This window comes from Dendropsophus ebraccatus, chromosome 12 (assembly GCF_027789765.1).
Source record: "Dendropsophus ebraccatus isolate aDenEbr1 chromosome 12, aDenEbr1.pat, whole genome shotgun sequence".
NCBI lineage: Eukaryota > Metazoa > Chordata > Amphibia > Anura > Hylidae > Dendropsophus > Dendropsophus ebraccatus.
Genome location: NC_091465.1, coordinates 24,902,217 through 24,923,942, shown reverse-complemented (window position 1 = coordinate 24,923,942; position 21,726 = coordinate 24,902,217). Strand labels below are relative to the sequence as shown.

General features: G+C 44.8%; 1 protein-coding gene across 1 annotated transcript in view; it reads left to right on the top strand.

Moving 5' to 3' along the window:
• VWA1 (von Willebrand factor A domain containing 1) overlaps nucleotides 1-21,726 on the top strand; it is a 66,621-nt gene that overhangs the window by 21,435 nt on the left and 23,460 nt on the right. Inside the window, exon 2 of the mRNA XM_069947502.1 lies at nucleotides 20,739-21,305. Coding sequence (XP_069803603.1) covers nucleotides 20,739-21,305 — 567 coding nt within the window. The remainder of the gene's footprint in view (nucleotides 1-20,738; nucleotides 21,306-21,726) is intronic.

The following is a 21,726-nucleotide window of genomic DNA, read 5'->3' as shown; positions in this document are numbered from 1 at the left end:
GAGTCGGGAGGTGAATGTTGTGTCTAGTGGGGGAGTCGGGGGGCGGCCGCTGTGACTAGTGGGGGAGTCGGGGGGTGGATGCTGTGACTAGTGCGGGAGTCAGGAGGTGGTTGCTGTGACTAGTGCGGGAGTCAGGAGGTGGCTGCTGTGTCTAGTGGGGGAGTCGGGAGGTGGCTGCTGTGACTAGTGCGGGAGTCAGGAGGTGGCTGCTGTGACTAGTGCGGGAGTCAGGAGGTGGCTGCTGTGTCTAGTGGGGGAGTCGGGAGGTGGCTGCTGTGACTAGTGCGGGAGTCAGGAGGTGGCTGCTGTGACTAGTGCAGGAGTCAGGAGGTGGCTGCTGTGACTAGTGGGGGAGTCGGGAGGTGAATGTTGTGTCTAGTGGGGGAGTCGGGGGGCGGTCTCTGTGACTAGTGGGGGAGTCGGGGGGTGGCCGCTGTGACTAGTGCGGGAGTCAGGAGGTGGCTGCTGTGACTAGTGGGGGAGTCGGGAGGTGGCTGCTGTGACTAGTGGGGGAGTCGGGAGGTGGCTGCTGTGACTAGTGGGGGAGTCCGGAGGTGGATGCTGTGACTAGTGGGGGAGTCGAGAGGTGGATGCTGTGACTAGTGGGGGAGTCGGGAGGTGGCTGCTGTGTCTAGTGGGGGAGTCGGGAGGTGGTTGCTGTGACTAGTGGGGGAGTCGGGAGGTGGCTGCTGTGACTAGTGGGGGAGTCGAGAGGTGGATGCTGTGACTAGTGGGGGAGTCGGGAGGTGGCTGCTGTGTCTAGTGGGGGAGTCGGGAGGTGGTTGCTGTGACTAGCAGGGGAGTCGGGAGGTGGCTGCTGTGACTAGTGGGGGAGTCGGGAGGTGGTTGCTGTGACTAGTGGGGGAGATAGGAGGTGGCTGCTGTGACGGTTGAGTCAGGAGGTGGCTGCTGTGACTGCTAGGAAAGTTAGAGGGTTGATGTGACTAACGGGGAAGGTGAGGTGCTTTTTTTGACTACTGGGAAAGTAAGGAGGTTGCCAGGGGAAGTCAATGTCTTCTTGAATAGGGTTGGTTGGATGAAGGAAAATAATGTAGGAAATCTGGCCTATTGGGGAATTGGAGAGAGAAGCTGCTGTGATGGCTAGGGATGTCAGGAGGGGACTGACTACTGGGAAAGTCAGTAGATGGCTGCTGTAACTACTGGGGAATTCAGAATGGGACTGTTTTGACTACTAGAAAAGTGGGAGCGAACCTCGAACCCGCTTGGATTCGTCCAAACCTGAACGTTTGGCATTTGATTACCTGTGGCTGAAGAAGTTGAATGAAGGCAGCTCTAAGGCTGTCTGGAAAACATGGATATAGCCATAGGGCATAGGCTGTATCCCTGTTTTTCAGGACTCCCTAGCGCTGCATCCAACTTCTTCAGCCACTGGTAATCAAATACAGAGCATTCAGGTTTGGGCAAATCTGAGTGGGCTCCAGGTTCGCTCATCTCTATTGGGGACACCATTTTTACAACCAGAGGATTTGAGGCACCAGAGGGGAGCTGTACTTTCTCATCCGGGTGGTACAGACCAGGCCCTACAGCATGTTGCTGCAGATCCTAGGCCAGGCTAAGATCATCTCTGATATGAATATAAGGATATACTGTGTATACAGAGCTGTCAGTGATTACATTCAGGTTGACATTTACCCAGATGACTGTATGATGTTCTGCATATGGTATGTAATGGAAATGTTACCTGAAACCATCCCGAGGTAAGGAAAAAAGCCTCCCCACGACATGCTATTTATACGGTGATGAACGCTGGAGGGGTTGCCCTACACCTGCACGGTCACAGATGAGATACATCACATTCGCTGAGTCTGGGTACGCTGGCGCTTTGAGATAAGCAGATCCCCAGCAGTATCAGGATTATATAGGAAACCTTTATATATTAGGGATAAGCTGCTGTGACCGATCATCTCGGAGAAATAGTGCACTGCGGAGCAGACCATGACCGCTATCATTTACAGGGTTGCAGCCAGTTATCGATCCGTATTCTGCAATTTGTCAGCAGCTTTACCATCAGGATGGATAACACGTCAGGTACAGAACCATCGATCTCTATTGTCAGACAGCTTCAAGAAATAAAATAAACAGTGCTCTATATAGGAGGGAGATTACAATGTAAGCAAATACTGGCCCAAACGAAAGCCTACCATCACCCCGGCCTAAGGTCTAGTTCACTCCCCTAGACTTGTATCTAAATTCCCTGACCAAGGCAAAGTAGCCTATTGACAGTGTTCATGTGATGGTGCAGGATTCTTTGCAGTCACAGCACAGATATCAGAGCTGTTTATTAAAAACAGCGCCACAGTTTGTATGTGGTATTGTGGCTCATCCCCATACACTTCAATAGAACTAAGCTGTAAGACAAGACCTAGACCATGAGCAGGTGTGGCACGTCCTGTACGACCCCTTTAATAGTCCTTTGCTGCTGCCAGTAATTTGTCCAGCTTGCCAGTCATCCGCCACCAGTCACATAGAAGTTTCTTCAGCTGGAGATGATGGTGTCCTGCAGATCTTCTGTCAGAGTTTTACATGGCAGCTAAGCTTCTCGGCAACAGGCGGTCACGGCTAATTTAAAATCTCAGGGAAATTCAGGTCATCACAGCGCTACATAAAGGAACCCTAGAGAGCGGCTCAGAATACAGACACTGTTTATATGGGTCAGTATGGACATTGGAGCTTTCTTTGCTACTTTGGGTTGGAGTCATTTGTCTTCATTTTACAAAGTGCTTCTAGTGCATCGTGCAACCTGGACAGTGTAGTGGATGATGACAGCCTGCTGGGAGTTGTAGTCAGAGTTGTCCACCTGAGCTTTTCTTTTTTTCTGGACAAATTGTCAAATTGGAAAATCTTAATGAATGATAAAAATGTTAAGGAATACATGTCAATAGCTCAATATAGAAAAAGAAGGTGGATAGCGCTCATGTGTGGGAGATCGGGCAGGTGAACAAAGGAAAATAGGGGACCCGCTGACCTGAGTGTTGCAGTAAGAATACAACACCTAGTAGAACTGGATAGTATGGTTGCAGAAAGGAGTCTGTTATGGCTGCTTGTGATCCTGACCGGTCTGTTTCGACCCCTGGGACATGTATTCTTTGGAACTGGAGAATTGGGATCAATGGAGGGTGCTGGGCTTTGATGTTTGCTTAAAAGATTTATTGTGCAAGACGACGCGTTTCGATGTCGGATTGACTTCTTCAGGTAAGTGTATATAAGAAGTCAGTTGAAACGCGCCATATTGCGCAATAAATCTTTTAAGCTTCATCCAAGTGCATGGCCATCCCTGGATCCGAATTTTCCAGTTTTGAACAGTAGCTCAATATACTGAGATAAAATCATTACCCACATTTACTGTGACCTATAAAATGATGATAAATTCAATCACAATGACTAAAGTGACAGGAGCTGGACTGAAAGTCTGTGCCCCTGGGGCCTACACAACATGTCTGGGGGATGGTAAATGGGTGGCCATTGTGATCAATGTACAGTGATGTAACAGAATAGATGAACAGTTCCTTACCTAGTTTCCTGTTGCAGGATGCAGTTCTGTATAGAGACAAAACATAATAGCTACAAAATTCTGGTCCCAACCCTTTTAAGCCCCTATTCCTTGGGCCGACAGTGAAAAGCAAACAAGCGCTATGAGCGCTCGTTTCTCCTAGTTCCCCACTTGCTGCCACCGTTATTACACGTGGTAGCAGCAAGCGGGTAAGTGCGGGAGGGGCCGTGGGGAGCTGCGGGGGGGCTGCCCAGGTGATCGCTAGATCGTCCGGGCAGCCCATAGAGGATAGAGGTGGTCTGCTGCCGCCGATCCTACGGAGCGACGGCAGGAGATCGCTGCTATATCAGTCGTTTGTTTTTCAACATGTTTGAAACACAAACGACTGCAACGATCAGCCGACATGAACGATGTCACTGATCGTAGCCTTCTACTCCACGGGACGATTTAATTATTCCATGGAATAGGGCCTTTAGGTACCAGTAGAAAGCAAAGAAGCCCTTGTGAAACGTATCCTCTCTGACTGGATAATCACTCCCATTCAGATGCACTAGAATATAGCACTTCTTCTCAGAGGTGGTAGAATATAATATAATCTTCCTAGTAAGAGCCAGAAAGTTCACCCATTGTAGACTTTACACCAAGGATGGGGAACCTTCAGCCCTCCGGCTGTTGCAAAACTACAATTCCCATCATGCCTGGACAGCTGAAGGTTCCCTATCCCTGCTTTACAGTACGCACAGGCTGATACAGTATGTGCTCAGCCTGAAGAGCTGGCAGTCGCTGACTAACTTTCCTAAACCACATCCTGCCCTGGGCAGGGGTTATTCTCCCTTAGGGCCTTTCTTACATGCACCTACAAAAATCAGACACTAGGGCGAGATTTATCAAACATGGTGTAAAGTGAAACTGGCTCAGTTGCCCCTAGTAACCAATCAGATTCCACCTTTCATTCCTCACAGACTCTTTGGAAAATGAAAGGTGGAATCTGATTGGTTGCTAGGGGCAACTGAGCCAGTTTCACATTACACCATGTTTGATAAATCTCCCCCCTAGATGTCACATGTAATAGATTCCCTACTCCTAAATTAGAACCTATGGCATGAAATAACAGTTTAAGCTAAATGTATTTCCAATTTCCAAACCAATGATCTCCAACCATCATCTGTAGCCACTATATCTATAGCTGCTAGCTTTGATGGATCATCTGCCTGGGCTAGAAGGCCTCTGGTGTGATCTTTATGGAAAATAGAAGATATGTCTTCAAAAAAATGGCCTTGAGCGATGACTGTGTTACTGATGTATTATCATGAACTAAGCAATGTAATTTCATGTAAGGTTCATATCGATCTGTAGTCTGACCTAGATTGGGGGAAAACAGCGTCTCACAAGGCAAAGCCATTGATCAGTTTGTTCTATGTTCTATGCATCGCCATAGCTACAGACTACAAGAACACGTGTGTAGTCTGATCCTCTGGTCATATGTCCTTACATATGTCCTCTAATCCTTATAACCTACCAAATGTTAATATGATAGAGCAGACAACAGAAGGGAGTATGGGATGGAAAAATCAGATATATCCCTGAGCCCTTCCCCCTTCCCTCCTGCTCCCGCCCCCTCAGCAGTGATTGACAGCTGTTGGCTGTTGTCCACTTGATAGCACAATAACCAGATCTGCAGCAGGAATAGAGTGAGGAGTACAGTCGTGCTGACTGAGTAGTGTGTTGAGAGATACAAAGAACCAGAGTAGCAGAGAGGAGGATGTTGTGAGAGTCCCAACCCAAGTAGTAATGTGCTCTGCCAGGATGTTGGAGGATGAGGTAGAAAAATACTTAGAAGAAGAGAATACTTGTGCCCGTGTATTGACCTTTTAGTCTTCACACCACCTAATGCCCACCAGTGTCGTGTGACCCGTCCTATGAGGGTGACACAAGGCCCCAGACCTTGTTACCTGGGATGAGCGGAATGCTAAGGGTTCCCTGCTGACAACCATGCTGCGTGATAGAGTTCCTAGGCCTTAGCAACTTTGCTCTATCCGGATCAGTTCCTAGCTTATTGCTGTCTGTGGATACTGTCCTGCTCTGTGACTCTCCTAGTCAACGGCATGGGTTGAGGTTGTCTCTGACTTGTCCTCTCCTGTAAGAGTTTAACACCACATAGTGTTGTGTAGCGTGAGCTGAGAAGAAACTGTGAGCTGTGTCTTGTCTTGCTTCCTACCCATATGGGGCTCTGACTAAGACTGACCCTTGAAAGTAGGGGACCTGGCAGAGGGCCAAGGCCCAGAGAGGACCACTGTAGAGGGCTGTCTAGCTTGTGTCCTTCCTCTACAAAGTCCAGCTCCAAAGACTTCGTACACTTCCTCTACCCATGTGACTTCCTTCCTCAGCATATCTAAAGTGCACTGTGAGTGGATGAAGAGTGCAATAGAAGAAGTAAAGAGAGAGATGATAGGAGAGAAGAAGAAAAGATTTCCATAGGTCCACAGATCCATGTGACACACAAATAAACAATAACCCTTTACATACTTTAGCTGTGCAGCATCTGAATACATACATTTATAACAGCGACATCTAGTGGCAAAACTTCATCATTACCCTCATCACCACTTAAACATTAAGTACAGGCTTTTACAAAGGGTGTAACCAATAGCAACACCCATGGTAGGACACCACATAATGACTCAACTGTGCATTGTATATACAGTAATGACGATTGCAGGCTAGCATTTACATTCACCTTGCATTATCTATGTTATATATGCTCCTTCCAGCAGGTGATGAAGTATGAAGATGGAAGCAGAGTTTAGCTTTATGGGCAGCTGGAAGGCTTCCATGTTACATTATGACATCATAACAATAATACTAACTATTTCCTAGGAAACCTAAATTATATGGAAACTTTCTTAATTCGCAGGGCGTGCATTTACTTATATAACTCAATGACAATGAGATCTATTTTTAGTTGCTACCAGTAACTTTAAAGTTATTTTCCAGCCTTAAACACCCATTTAGCTTTTAAGTGGTTTTCCTAAAGTTTAAGCCCTTTGTAAATCAGAGGTCAGGCTGCCATTTATTATAGCTGCCATATTACAGAGGGCTCACAACCTGGGACCTCACTGGGAATAGTCACACAATGTACGGGGACCAGGGAAGGTTGGCAAACTATGGCTCATACCTCTATTATGCTAGGACTTCTATCATCCAATGTAACAGTCATAGAGCTTCAGGTCACTCAGAAGTAATATCAACCATCACAAGTTCTTTTGTATTCCTGAGATGCTCTGGTTTGGTGTAGGGGATGTTCACTTAGGACAATGTCACATTGTTAGAAGTCACTGGGACCCTCAGTGGTCTTCTGTGATCTGTAGGAAATACAGCGGCGAGTGTTCAATAACTCTGCAGCAGATAGATAGATAGATAGATAGATAGATAGATAGATAGGAGATAAATAGAGAGATAGATAGATAGATAGATAAATAGATAGAGAGATAGATAGAAATCCAATGATGGCAGCACTCCCAAGTATGGTCAACTGTGATTAAATATGGATTAAATATTCATATGGATTAAACCGAAACTTCGCTGTTGTTTTTGCACAAGCTTCAATAAATCACTGTTGACCACACTTGGGAGTGCGGCCGTCATTGGATTGCTAAATACCTACACCTTGGACCCTAGTGTGTTGGTTGGCACCCCTGCCTTCACCAAGTGCTGTGGAACTTTTTTGATGTAGATAGATAGATAGATAGATAGATAGATAGATAGATAGATAGATAGATGACAGATAGATAGATAGATAGATAGATAGGAGATAGATAGATAGATGATAGATAGATGACAGATAGATAGATAGATAGATAGATGATAGATAGATGACAGATAGATAGATAGATAGATAGATAGATAGATAGATAGATAGATGACAGATAGATAGATAGATAGATAGATAGATAGATAGATAGATAGATATTGATAACATATAAGATAGATAGCAGGATATTTTTCATAATTTCCTTACTCTTGTGCTAACAACATAATCCTTTGTGAAGCTGATGGATTCCAGCAGTAATAACACCAATAAAGAACATAATCCGTCACATTTATTGAACTTTAGCTTGAGGAATTTTCCATGTTGCCCTAACTCTTCATTATTCCTGTAAATGTGGCCGTCCTGCTGATTTATGAGCCCTGGTGTGATAATAACAATATCTTCGATTATTTGTCCGCTCTTCCTCGGCCTTTGTCTGTAGCGCCTCCCGTAGTCATTAGTCTAATCTATCGACTCCGCTAGCTCTTGTATAGGAAGACGGAGTGCAGAATTGGATACCAGAACTGGTATCACACAGAGAACCATGAAAGGTGCTGTAATATTTTACCATCAGAGAGATTGATGTCTGCTATAGTGAGGGATGGCTGGAATGATAAGCAGGTGGATATGGCCGGAGGAGGATTGTTATCACTCACTGTGCGCTCGGTGATTGTTCTTTGTCTGATTGATGTCTAAACTGTGTATTTATCTGAAATTGACAAATATTCCTAAAATTGGTGAAATGTTGGAAATACCCATTAGATGGAGAGTTAAATGTAACAAGACCAAACGGGTGACTATTGTAAGAAGAAATGAATTGTATGAGACTGAAGAAGCTTGACGGCATCACTATTGTCTGGCAATGAATAGGGCTGAGCTGCAATACCAGACATGGCCTGTAAACAAGAGTGGCGCTGTTTGTATTTCATTGGTGGGGGGATACGACCGCTGGGACTCCACTGATTTGGAAAAGTGGTCGCCATTACTAGGAAGTCACTTTTCTGCTTACGATGGGAAATTCCCATGAAACGGTTAAATATTCCTGCACCCTAATGTTCCTTCCATACAAATAATGTAAATGAACTGGAAATGAGCATAAAAACAGCGCAAGCGGGAAAACACTAACAAATACATGAGCGTCTGTAACGCTGACCTTTTCAAGTGGACAAGTGTATAATACGGAATAAACAATGTGATATTTACAGAATGGAAATCCCCCCGGAGCGAGCGGGATGATGATAAATGCCTGTGGATTCCTCTATCCTGCAGATGCTCACATCACTGCAGAACATTGCTCCTTTTATGGCTCCTCCTTATGCTGTACAATCCAAGAATAATTGTATCTCTGCATTGCCCAGATCTCAGTTTGCTGTCAGTGAATTAGAACGTTCTTGATTTCTTTCAGAAACTGAAAGATTTGTGCAGACCTGACTTTTCTCATAGCTGTTCCCTTTTTATTTTTTATGGAATTAAAGGGGTATTTCAGAAAAAAATCTACTTTTCCCGTATCCAAAGGTTCCTGAATTACTATACAGTATATCCATAGCACACCCTCAGACGTAGCAGCAGCATGAAGGACATTATGGGGTTGTACTGAGCAGTCTAAGCTGTGAATTGAACCCTGGAATGAGATCTTATGCTCAGAATAGTCTCTTATTCCTCCATTCCTCAGACTGCCTATGGGAGTGTCAAGGGGGGGGGGGGGGGTTCTATGGAGATTTGCTGTTGCTCTGGACAGCTCCTGTCATGGACAGAGGTGGCAGCAGAGAGGACTGTGGCAAACTAGAAAGAATACACAACTTCCTGAATGACATACAGCAGCTAATAAGTACAGTAAGACTTATCTGTATAACTTTCTGACACCAGTTGATTTGAAAATATTTTTTCCCCTGGAGTACCCCTTTAATAGAACTTTCTTCTCCGGAGTACCCCTTTAATAGAACGTGCTTTGTCGATCACTGGTGTTTTATCTGTGCAGTCACTTGATACAGAGAATAAACTATCCTGTTGCTTTATAGGAGCTCAACCAAGCCACTGTATTAGAAGTGCATGATGTATGATAAATATTTCAAGCAAGCACCAGCAGAACTGTGAGCTCTGGAGTATAATACAGTCTGTGTCTTTGGAGGGGCTTTGCCTATAAGGTTCCTTAGCCTGCGTCTCCTCTCCTGGTGGTGGGCTGATGCTGGCACATTAGTCTTTTGTTTTGTGCTGTAGCTTTATAGGAATATAGGGCTTGCAGGCGCTGAACTTGGGCTTTCGGGCTGTGTGTGGGGCTGAGAAGCCCCACTATGGTTTGCTGTGTATGTTTGTGTATATTATTAGTGTGTATATTTGTATATTTAGTTTGCATATTTTTGTGTTGGTCTCCACCTGGGGTTGGGGTTTAGTGTTAGGTTGGGTGGTGGGTTATATGGGGGGAGGGGGTTTCTGGGGACTTTTGTATAAACAGAAAATCCTGGGCTGGTTCATGGACATCTGTTATCATGTACAGGGGGCATGGGATGCAGGAGCAACTCAGGGCCGAAAAAAAAAAATGATAAGGCTATGTTCACACTACGGAAGAGACCGGCCGTTCCGTGACCCCGGCCGTGTCACGGAACGGCCGGTCTCTGCCCGGATTAAGTACTGGCCGGTGATCTTTCCGGCCGCAGAGCTCCGATGCGGGCGCTTCAGCGCGCGCCCACATCAGAGCTTCCCCCTGCACGCTATGGAGAGAGTGGCCGGAGCCGCTCGCTTCAAAATGTGAACTGACAGGGTTTCCTACGGCCGCAGAAAACCGACATGTCAGTTATTTGCAGCGCCGCACGGGATCCCGGCCGGAGCATATACGATGTGTATACGCTCTGTCCGGGATCCCATTGAAGCTAAGGCATTGTTCCACCCCGCAATAACTACAGCCGTTATTGCCATCGGCAACAACGGCCGTAGTTTTACGTAGTGTGAACATAGCCTAAAAATGTTTCGGTGTTTGGTGTAGGGATCTATGTATATATTAATTTATGTATTTATTTGTATATTTTTACTTAATTTTTGTGGAACGCAACCGGACCAAGGGGTTAGTATAGAGTATAGTTATGTTAGTTATTGTTAAGTTTGATAGTGTTATTATTGTGGTGGTTTTGGGGAAATTTAGTTTGCACGTGTGGGGGATAATACAGCGGTGTGTTTGGTGAGTGTGAGGCTGGACCAGTCAATAGGTTTATGGACTTTTATGGACGTTTTATATTTTTTAAATAAAAGATCTACAGTCTGTATCTCAGGATCAGTACCAGATCATATCTTGACAATAGAGGATATGATGAAGGCGGCAGTCACCAGTATCGGTAAAAGATGCTTTATTGGAACAGTAAAGGCATTAGCAACAGGCGCTTTCCACAAAAGTTATAGAGCGACGGCCGTTTCACGTGTAAAACGCTTCTTCTCCAAAGTGCCGACATTATTGCCTTTTGTTGCTATATCAGTACCAGATCAGCCACAGGTCCTGCTGCTATGGAGCTTTCGATCTAATTTCGTAGTCCCCTTCTTAAAGGGGTTGGTATCACATCCAGGTATGGCTACGCTTTATGCCTGTAGCTCCAGCACATTGACTAGCGCCACATTTCAGTAGTAGAATGAGAAAGGGTAGTGGATAATTAACATACGTCTTGCCTTAGAGGCGATTACCTGACAGGTCCTGCCTGAATAATAACGGTCTGCTAACACCAAAGAGCAGCCCGAATACATTTACATGAAAGTTTAATATGAAGCTTTCTTATAGACTCTTGTTTCTGCTCCTTGTGTTTGTATTGTCAGGCGACATAGGATCTCATAGCGCTGGATGTAGTATTGGACTGAGAGAAGCTTCGAGCCGTAAAGGTCATGGCGCCTGGACGCTGGATACGGACGCTGTGATGTGACCATTAAACTCATGTCAGCGTCTATAAAGGAGCCTGTAAAAGCCCTTATCTAACCTGTAAAAGACTGGAAGGTGTCTGGCGTTTTAGTGGCTTCTTTATACAGTCAGATTCCTCCTGTCTGACGCCTTCCAGACACGAAGCGGAATCAGGCTGATTCAGCAGATTATCACGCCGTGTAATAAAGTTTATGAGGGAGATTTATCAAACTGGTGTAAAGTAGAATTGTTTTAGTTGCCCCTAGCAACCAATCAGATTCCACCTTTCATTCCTCACAGATTCTTTGAAAAATGAAAAGTGGAATCTGGTTGGTTGCTAGAGGCAACTAAGACAATTCTACTTTACACCAGTTTGATAAATCTCCCCCTACAATATGTCGATGACAACGATGATCGGCTGACCGTGTGTTTTGGTCCTGTCTACAATTATCAGCCACCAACTGGTCATTGCTACGTATAATTGTGATGTGCAGCCGACAGCTGACCATTGTGTAAAGAAAATAATAAAGTATATACATACCTGTCCACGCTCTCCAGTGCTTCTTCCTGCTCCCCGGTGTCTTCCCGCCGCTGCTGGTGGAAATTCAGAATCGATCTCTGAAGTGACAGGCTGCTCAGCCAATCACTGGCCAAGACAGCCCTGGGGAGGGGGCCTTTACACAGATGGGGTGCCTTTACTGAGAGATTTATATGACAGATTTTTGAAGCCAAAGCCAGGAATAGATTTGAAAAGAGGAGAAATCTTAGTCTTTCCTTTATGACCTGTTTCCTGTTTATAGTCTGTTCCTGGCTTTGGCTTCAGAAATCTGTCAGATAAATCTCTCTGTGTAAAGACACCTGCAGTGTCCCAAAACAGACCCTCTTATCCTCACACTTTTATTATGACCAGTCATATTCTGGAAAGCTATGGTTCACTGCAAACTGTGTGTATTGTGTCACCCCTCTCAGTGTTCAGGTCTGCTATTCCATGCATTTCTTGTATGCATATTCAAGTATCAGTACCTAAGGGTATTATGTCGCCCCCCCCCCCCAGTGTTCAAGTATGGTACTTCTCATATATATTTCACTGTATATGCCTAGTGGTGTGATGATGCAATGGCTGGATGTCACGTGACTGCCCCTGCTTCCATGGTAACTCCAATGGCCATCGAGCTTTGAGGATACCATCTCTGCCTCAGTCTGGTCCTCCACCATCAGGGGGACAGGTTCTGTGTGTGTTCTCTCTCCCCTGTCAGGAGAGAGATACGTGTGCTCTGCTGCTCCAGTTCCACCAGAAGTATTTCTGGCTGTGTTCTATTCTCAAGTCCTCAAGATTCTCATCTATTCTCAAGATCTGGGTGCTGTTCTTCAGTCATTCCTCTCATCATCTTCTCTAATCATCAACAGCAAGTATTCATCTCAGTTCCATTCCGCCCAGCATCTTATCCTCAGTATCACTACTACTCCCATCATCACAGCCTATTGCAGCATCACCCATTACTCTGCCTTATTCAAGTTCGCCTTATACCCGGTTGCATCTGGAGAGACTGTTGCTACTAGTTACCACCGTTACAATAAATATACAACTACCGTTGTTTCTGAACCTTGGCATTGGTGTAATTATTGGTGCCCTGACTAAGGACAACGAAGAATCGCATGCCCAGCCTCTGCATGGCCAGGAGCCCGGTTCTCTGTGTTACCCTCGTGCCAAAAACTTGACAATCCTCTGCTCAGCAGCTGCTCCGGTTCCTGCCAGTAACTACACCTATCAGCGGAGAGGCCCCTAGGGGCTTGGGCATCGCACACCCATCATGGAGCCATGTAATAGGCTCAGTAAACGAGCGCTGATCTAGCAGATTTGCGCTCGTTTACATTGCATATAGGGCCGTGTAATATGGCCCATAGTCCCATTATCTACCTGAACCCATAGGTCCATGATGTGAGGTTGGTACTAGTAAGGAACTCTTTTGCACATGCTGGTACTGACATAAGGAGAACCATAGATGAGCGCAACTCGAGCATGCTCAGTATTCATAGTTCCGGACTTACCGTAGGCTGTATCCATATTTTCCCGGACTGCATCAAACTTCTTTAGCCACCGGTAATCAAATACAATCTGACTCAAGCCTGCTCAAGTTGCTGTCATCTCTAGTGCTAACAAGTCTCATGTCCCTGTATGTTCTTCAGATAAAGTGCAATGTATTCTATTCCATTGTTTTCCTCCATAGGTGAAGTAAATGTATATATTTTTATGCATGCATGGGTCTAACTATAACGTGACCAATCCAAGGTGAATCTTTAGCAAGACGAGGGTATCTAGAGGTGACCGACTTATAGATGAAAGGACAACTAGCAAGAGATGGACAGATGGGTGGCTTTGCAACTTGATCTTAATCCCAAAATTAAAAGTTCTCTCCTATCCGCAGGTTACATGATAACTAGATGATCCTGCTGGGACCACCCCCACCAATTGCAAGAATAGAGGCCCCTTGTCCCTGTGTTAATGGAGTGGCAGCTCAGCCGCCGACCTATTTGCTCTGGTGGGGACTCCTTCCCCATATGGGAATTATAAGAGATAATACAATTGGAGACCCCATGATGATACAATATTCTAATGCTGCGTTTACACGGAGCGATTATCGTGCGAATTCGAACGATCAAATGACGAACGAGAAATCGTTCATTTTGATCTTACAACATGTTCTAAAATCGTCGTTCGCAAAAAATTTGCATATCATTCCGTGTAAACAGTCGTTCACCGATTTTTCCTATGTGCGAGATAGGCTTAAGAGATTGCAAAACGATGGCAAAACGAATTTTCCGTACGATATATCGTACCGTCTAAACGCTGATCGTTATGAAAAAAAATCGTTACTCCGACATCGTTAATCGTACAATCGGGCCAATTATCGTTTCGTGTAAACGCAGCATTAGTGTGCAGAATGTTACTGTGAGTTAGTGAACACGTTACATATAGAATGCACGCTTAGCTGAGTGAGTCGTACTATAGGAACAACATAAGAAGGCAGTAAGCCTATGAAACCTATGTTGCATCTGTACTCTCTGCAGCTGCTCTCTGCTGCCATTTCTGTCCATGTCAGGAACTGTCCAGAGCAGGAGAGGTTTTCTATGGGGATTTACTACTTCTCTGGACAGTTCCTGACATAGACAGAGGTGGCAGCAGACATCACTGTGTCAGACTGAAAAGGATACACCACTTCCTGCAGGGCATACAGTAGCTGATAAGTACTGGAAGATTAAGGATTTTTTTAACAAAGGAAAATTATAAATCTATATAACATTTTTACACTAGAAAACTATTTTCGCTGGAGTACCCATTTAACAAAAGCAAATGACTCCCCGGCCATGCTGTATACAGTGGATGTGATGTACAGTATAAGCCGTGCAGCACAGTTGAGTGAGCAGCAGACAATGGAGCAGCCACAGGTTACACCTCACACCTCTGTGCCTGCCAGACTGACACTTCCGCAGGTCTCTTCAGGCCGAGCTGTTTTTAATCTCTGCAGGATGTGTCTGTTTTCGCCAGCGCTCCTGGGTGTGGCGGCTTTATAGGCACACTTTTGGCTAGGAATGTGTTTGCTCTTGTTCTTTTTTAACCCTTTCAGCTGCAAAGGTGAAGGTGCGTTCCTGTGTCTGCACGGAAACTATCATAGATCACAAATTACAGCTTTATAAATGGTGTTATAGACCCAAACCCACCATGTGCTGTTTTATAACAATGGTGTCTTCCTATGGGGCAAAGGACATTTTGATCCCTCCTCTTCCATCTCGCTTGCCCCAACTTTAGTTATGCCTCTGCCAAAAGACATTTAAAATTTTATTCACACTTTTTTTTAGTAACATCTGCTCCTTAAAAGTGACAACTAGTATGGCCCATTGCAGCTTCCGTAGTGTCTAAACTAATGCTACGTTTACACGGGGCGATAATTAGCCCAATCGATCGTTTAACGATTTTGCGGCAATGATTTTTGTTTTATAACGACCAGGGTTTACATGGGACGATAACTCGTCTGTAAAATCGTTTTTGCGATCGTTTTAAGATCGCATAAGCCGGCCGAAAGCCCGCCCGTCCGCCCGTCGACCTGCCCCCCGCCCGCCCGCCTGCAGCCCAGCCCCCGCTCCTCCACAGCCCGGCCCCGCATCCTACATCCCCCTGCGCAGGCAAGATCCCCCCCCACCGCCGCCCCGATCGCCACCCCCACCGCCCCCATTGCCCACCTTACCTGCTCGGAGTAGCGGGTGTTCGAAATTTCTGGCTCCCCTCTTCAGTGCATTGATTGGCTGAAGAGGGGAGCCGGGAATTTCAAACAGCTCCTCTTCAGCCAATCAGTGCTGCCATGCATTGATTGGCTGAGGGGGGGGGAGTCGGGAATTTCAAACAGCTCCTCTTCAGCCAATCAGTGCTCCTCTTCAGTACTGATTGGCTGAAGAGGAGCTGTTTGAAATTCCCGGCTCCCCTCTTCAGCCAATCAATGCACTGAAGAGGGAATTCGGAAATTTCGAACACCCGCTACGCCGAGCAGGTAAGGTATGCGGCGGCGGCGGAGATGCTGATCGGGACGGCGGGGGGGCTGTAGGATGCATGGCCAGGCTGCGGAGGAGCGGGGGCCGGGCTGCGGGCATGCGGACTTTCGACGACCGTTCACACTAAGCGATTTTTAGCGAACGACCAACGATGATTTGTGAACATGTTCACAAATCAAAGTGAACGATTTTTCACTCATTGTTTGATCATTTGCAGTGTTTACTAATGATGAGCGAATAGTGAGATATTCAAATATTCGATATCATTAAAGTCTATGGGAACAAGTATTCGATTAGTGAAAAACATCTATTTGACCATTTGGAGGGTGAAACCGGAAGCTGGGGGATTTGAATGCTTATCGAATATTTGTCGAATATTCGCGGGATATTCATACTCATATCGAATATTCGAATATCTCACTATTCGATCGAATATCTATTTGATCGAACAGTATTCGCTCATCACTAGTGTTTACACGGAACGATTATCGCTCAAATGCGATCGTTTTGCGAAAATTCGAACGATAATCGTGCTGTGTAAACGCAGCATTAGGCCTCATTCACACATCAGATTTTTTCATCGGGATTTGCTTATCAGCAAATACTGAATCCTTTGTGACCCATGAATTTTTTATGGTGCTATTCTATATGATGCCATTCATACATCCTCTAAATTTGCCAGTCTGCAGTTCGCGACATAAAAAAATAGGACTGGTTGTAATGCGGTCAGCAATTGCGGTACAGGCAGTCCAATAAAAGTCTATGGAAAAGTGCAATCCGCAATTGAGGATCCGCATTTTTTGTGACATCACCAAGCTCATTTTTGTCCTCCTATTAATTTGTGGATCCACAAAACATGGAGCACACTACGGATGCTCTACTTACGTTTTTTTGCGGCTAAAAATTTGCGGATGACAAATTTCATCCCTAAAAATATGATGTATGAATGAGGCCTTAGAGAAAAGGGCATGTATATACAGCTGTATCTAGTACTGCAACTCAGCCCATACAATTCAATAGGTCCTTTTACACTCACAGATATTTGACAGATTTTTGAAGCCAAAGCCAGGAACAGACTATAAACAGAGATTTATCCTCTTTTCAAATCCATTCCTGGCCTTGGCTTCAAAAATCTGTTAGATAAATCTGTCTGTGTTAAGGCACTGTAAGGGCGGGTTCACACTACGGAATTCTCGCGGACAATGTCCGCGGAATTCCGTCAGCTGTCCGCCCACACGGGCACGCGCTTTTCCGCCGGCTCTATAGACACCATTCTATGGGCTGGCGTATTCCGTGATCCGTTAAAAGAAGTGACATGACACTTCTTTCAGCGTATAGCGGAATACGCCGGCCCATAGAATAGTGTCTATGGTTCCGGCGGAAAGGCGCCCAGATGTGCGGGCGGACAGCTGACGGGATTCCGCGGACATTGTCCACGAGAATTCCGTAGTGTGAACCCGCCCTTAGGCTATATGTTCACACATTTCGTTTAATTAGCCCTAAAGTAGCTAAACACTATGAGGGAGATTTATCAACTGGTGTAAAGAGAAACTGGCTCAGTTGCCCCTAGCAACCAATCAGATTCCACCTTTCATTCCTCACAGACTCTTTGAAAAATGAAAGGTGGAATCTGATTGGTTGCTAGGAGCAACTGAGCCAGTTTCACTTTACACCATGTTTGATAAATCTCCCTATGAGTGGACATAGCCTAATGGTCCTTTAACACAGAACGGTTATCGTTCAAATTTTTGCGATAACGATCGATTGGGCGATTTATCGCTCCATGTAAAAGGATCCTAAGCTACAGCCATATAAGTAGTATTGGCATTGCAATGAAGTGTGTGGCCATATTTTCCTGGGCCTGCATCTAGGGCAGCAATGTTTAGAGGGCAGCACTTGAGTTTTGATTAAAGAGAGTCCTCCCGTTTTGTGTATACAGCTACACTGCAGACCTATGATTTCAGACTACAAATAAACCCTGTGTGTCCTGTATTCCTTCTCCCTGGTATACATTTCACAGCTTAAAGGGGTTATCCAGCGCTACAAAAACATGGCCACTTTTCCCCCTACTGTTGTCTCCAGTTCAGGTGCAGTTTGCAATTAAGTTCCATTTACTTCAATGGAACTGAGTTTCAAAACCCCACCCAAACTGGAGACAACAGTAGGGGGAAAGTGGCCATGTTTTGTAGCACTGGATAACCCCTTTAAAAGGGTTATCTAGTGCTACAAAAACATGGCCACTTTTGCACCACTCCAGATTGGTGGGGTTTAAAACTCAGTTCCATTGAAGTAAATGGAGTTTAATTGCAAACCACACCTGAACTGGAGACAAGAGAGGGGGAAAAGTGGCCATGTTTTTGTAGTGCTGGATAACCCCTTTAACTAACAGGGATAGAGAGAAGCTATAGTGTAACCAGCACAGTGCCCATTGCAGGTTAATATTTGCTGATAGACTATGGCCAGCTCATACAATATACACACAGGCTGTTATACTGGGAGAGGACTTTGTTCAGGTATAAAGGAGCAAATTCATTCATGCGCAAGAAGCCTGCCCCTTCCCGCCATACTACAAGGTAGAGTCTTAAGCTTTTTGGGTTAAAGGGCAGTAGTTTCAGATTTACATGACATTTTATGATGTACAGAATTACTGAGGGATGAGGTAAGACGCAGAGCGAGAGATTTATGTCTACTATGGTGTCTGTCAAAAGACTGTGCACGTGGCTAATGGGAGGTTCTTGATATAATGGCTGGAATATGTAGAGAATGGGAGTACAGCTGGGATGGCTTGTGAGCGCACAGGGTCTGCTGGATATAACGTCTGGGTCTGGGCATGTATGTTAGTTTCTATAAGAAACAGTAATGGCGGACCAATGGTGGCCAAACAAATTGATTTCGGAAGGAATGGTCAACCTTATAATGTGATGGGGAACACCAGATGTTAGTGGAAAGAAGAATCAAGAAGTTGGATTTTCAAGGGGTTATCCAGCGCTACAAAAACATGGCTACTTTTTTCCCTACTGTTGTCTCCAGTTCAGGTGCAGTTTGCAATTAAGCTCCATTTACTTCAATGGAACTGAGTTTCAAAACCCAACCCTAACTGGAGACAACAGTAGGGGGAAAGTGGCCATGTTTTTGTAGCGCTGGATAACCCCTTTAACATATGTGATCGTCTTGGAGCAGCTTTCCCCATTCAATTGCATGTGTATAGGGGGGTCAGAAGAGACAACTATTAGCCAAACACTCTATAGGTGCTATTACACAAAATTATCGTTTGGACGATAATCATCTTGTGTCATAGAAGACAACAATCAGCCGACATGGACGATGTCGGTTGATCGTTGTCTGTCGTTGTCTTGCAACATGTTGAAAGACCAACGATTAGGGAGAAAGATTATGTGACAGATTATCTGCCAAAGATTTGAAGCCAAAGCCAGGAATGGATTTGAAAAGAGGAGAAATCTCAGGCTTTCCTTTATGACCTGATCTCTGTTTATAGTCTGTTTCTGGCTTTGGCTTCAAATCTTTGGCAGATAATCTGTCACATAATCTTTCTGTGTAAATGGACCTTTAGATAGCAAAGATCTGACCACTGATATCTCCTATGGTCTGCCTGGATGATTCAGCGATTACCCGGGCAGCCCCCTTAAAACAACCAGCCATACCCATCAAAGTTGGCAGGTTTGGTTGACTCTAACAAGGGGACTTCTGAGGTCCAGCAGAATGCACAATAAAATGTAAGGATACACCCATGTGATCTGTATAGCTGGATGGTGGGCCCTTGTCTTAAATCATCTTGAGAAGGTGGCCTTAAGGTAGTCCAGTCCAATCTTGCAGACAACTAAAAAAAATGAAGGGTCACACACAAGAATGGAGGGATCATTTGGTGCAACGTTTCCCTTCTGTCCTGTGCAGTCTTTAAAATTCAATGGGGGTCCAACACTTGAAGCCATCGTATTTTTTTGTTCTAGTGACAATTTTTGAGACATTCAGACCATTCCCAAAGTATAAAGTGTGAAGTTCAGCTTTTAATGAGATAACAGACTTATCTATGGACCTAGAGGTAGGGCTCTAGGGGTCAAGTATTGATATGACCTGGAACATGGCCACATCTTAATGTTAGGTATAGTGATGAGCGAATACTGTTCGATCGAATAGATATTCGACTGAATAGTGAGATATTCGAATATTCGATATTCGTACGAATATCCCGCGAATATTCGATAAGCGTTGAAATCCCCCAGCTTCCGGTTTCACCCTCCAAATGGTCAAATAGATGTTTTTCACTAATCGAATACTTGTTCCCATAGACTTTAATGGGATCGAATGGGATCGTACGGATATTAAATATACGAATATCTCACTATTCGCTCATCACTAGTTAGGTATAACTTGAAGTTCTTGAGCACCATTGCATATCAGTAAGAGCGTCCCCCACTTATAATACTAGTGTCTTATGTTACATAGGTGTCCCCTCAGGTGTCAGGGTCCAACTGCTTACCATCATGACCCCACTTGGGTTGGTATTAAAGAGATTGTCCCATCTTGCAAAGAACTCAACTCAGCATGGCATTGGAGACGGGTTGCAGCAGTGCTGACCTGAAACACGTCTCCAGGGACAATGGACAATCAAAGCCCTGGAGACATTTGTAAGCTCAGTCGGAGACAGTGGAGGGGGAATAAACTATACTTACCGCTCCCCAAGGTCCTGACCACCCAACTGGCGTCTCATCTCGACCATCTTTCTCAGCAGTGAGGGTGGTGGTCAGGAACCTAGGCAATGAGCTGACAACTATATAGGTAGAAAAAGAGGCCAAACTTTAAAAGAAAGCAATTTTGCTAATGACAAACATTTGTAAATTTGCTTTCTTTTGCATTCCTTATCGCCTAACAAAAGTTTAAGTGAAAGCAATACCCCTTTAAGGGAGATGGTTTGTCCCAGAAAAAAAATTGTCATTTCAAGTTTTGATCTGTATGTAAATGAATATATTTTTTCTTTTCAGATCGATCCAGTTTCATCCCAGATTCAGAAGGCGACCTATACTTCCTGCTGGACAGCTCAGGAAGCGTCACCTACGATGAGTTCTCCAAAGTCAAACATTTCATTGGGGATCTTCTCCAACCTTTCAAGTTTGGTCCACAGGACGTTCAGGCTAGCGTGGTTCAGATCAGCACCGATCCTACACTGGAATTTTCCCTGAACCAATACAGTTCCAGTAAGGATGTCCAAAAAGCCATCCAGAATATAAGGCAACGAATGGGAGATACAAATACAGGAAAAGCTATAGACTATGTGAAGAAGAATCTAAAAGCAGAAGACTTTGGTTCTAGGGCTGATGTCCCAAAGGTTCTGGTTTGGGTGACAGATGGATTGTCCACCGATGACATCTCCGGACCAATGAAGCTTCTCAAGGACATGGGAGTATCAGTATTTATTATTTCCACAACTGGTCGAGGAAATTTCCAGGAGTTATCTGCTGCAGCCAGTGAACCCGATGAGAAATACCTGAAGTTTGTTGATAAGGATGATCTAGGGATCATTACAAAGGAACTGCGGGACTTAATCATTGGTACGTGGAGCCACCTCACATTTCAGTGCATGGAGGAGAAGGCTACCAGAGCAGGGATAGAGAATATAAAGAGGAATCGGGTTGTTCTTTGGTCAACTTTTTAATTTATAATGCTGATCACTTCTAAAAAGGTCGTCTTAGAAATCATTTAAATATGTAGCATTAGGGGTCTCAGGTGTACAAGACTGCTAAAGGTTGTTATGGCAATCCATTGCCTGATCCAATATTAAAGGTGTTGTACAGGAGTAAAAAACATAGCTGCATTCTTCCAGAAACAGCACCACTCTTGTCCTCAGTTTGTGTGTGGTATTGCAGCTCAGTTCTATTAAGGCATATGAAGCCAAGTAGTAATACTACATCCAACCTGGGTACAGGTATAGCGTTGGTTTGTTTCTTTTGTTTCTTTTTTAAGAAAGCAACC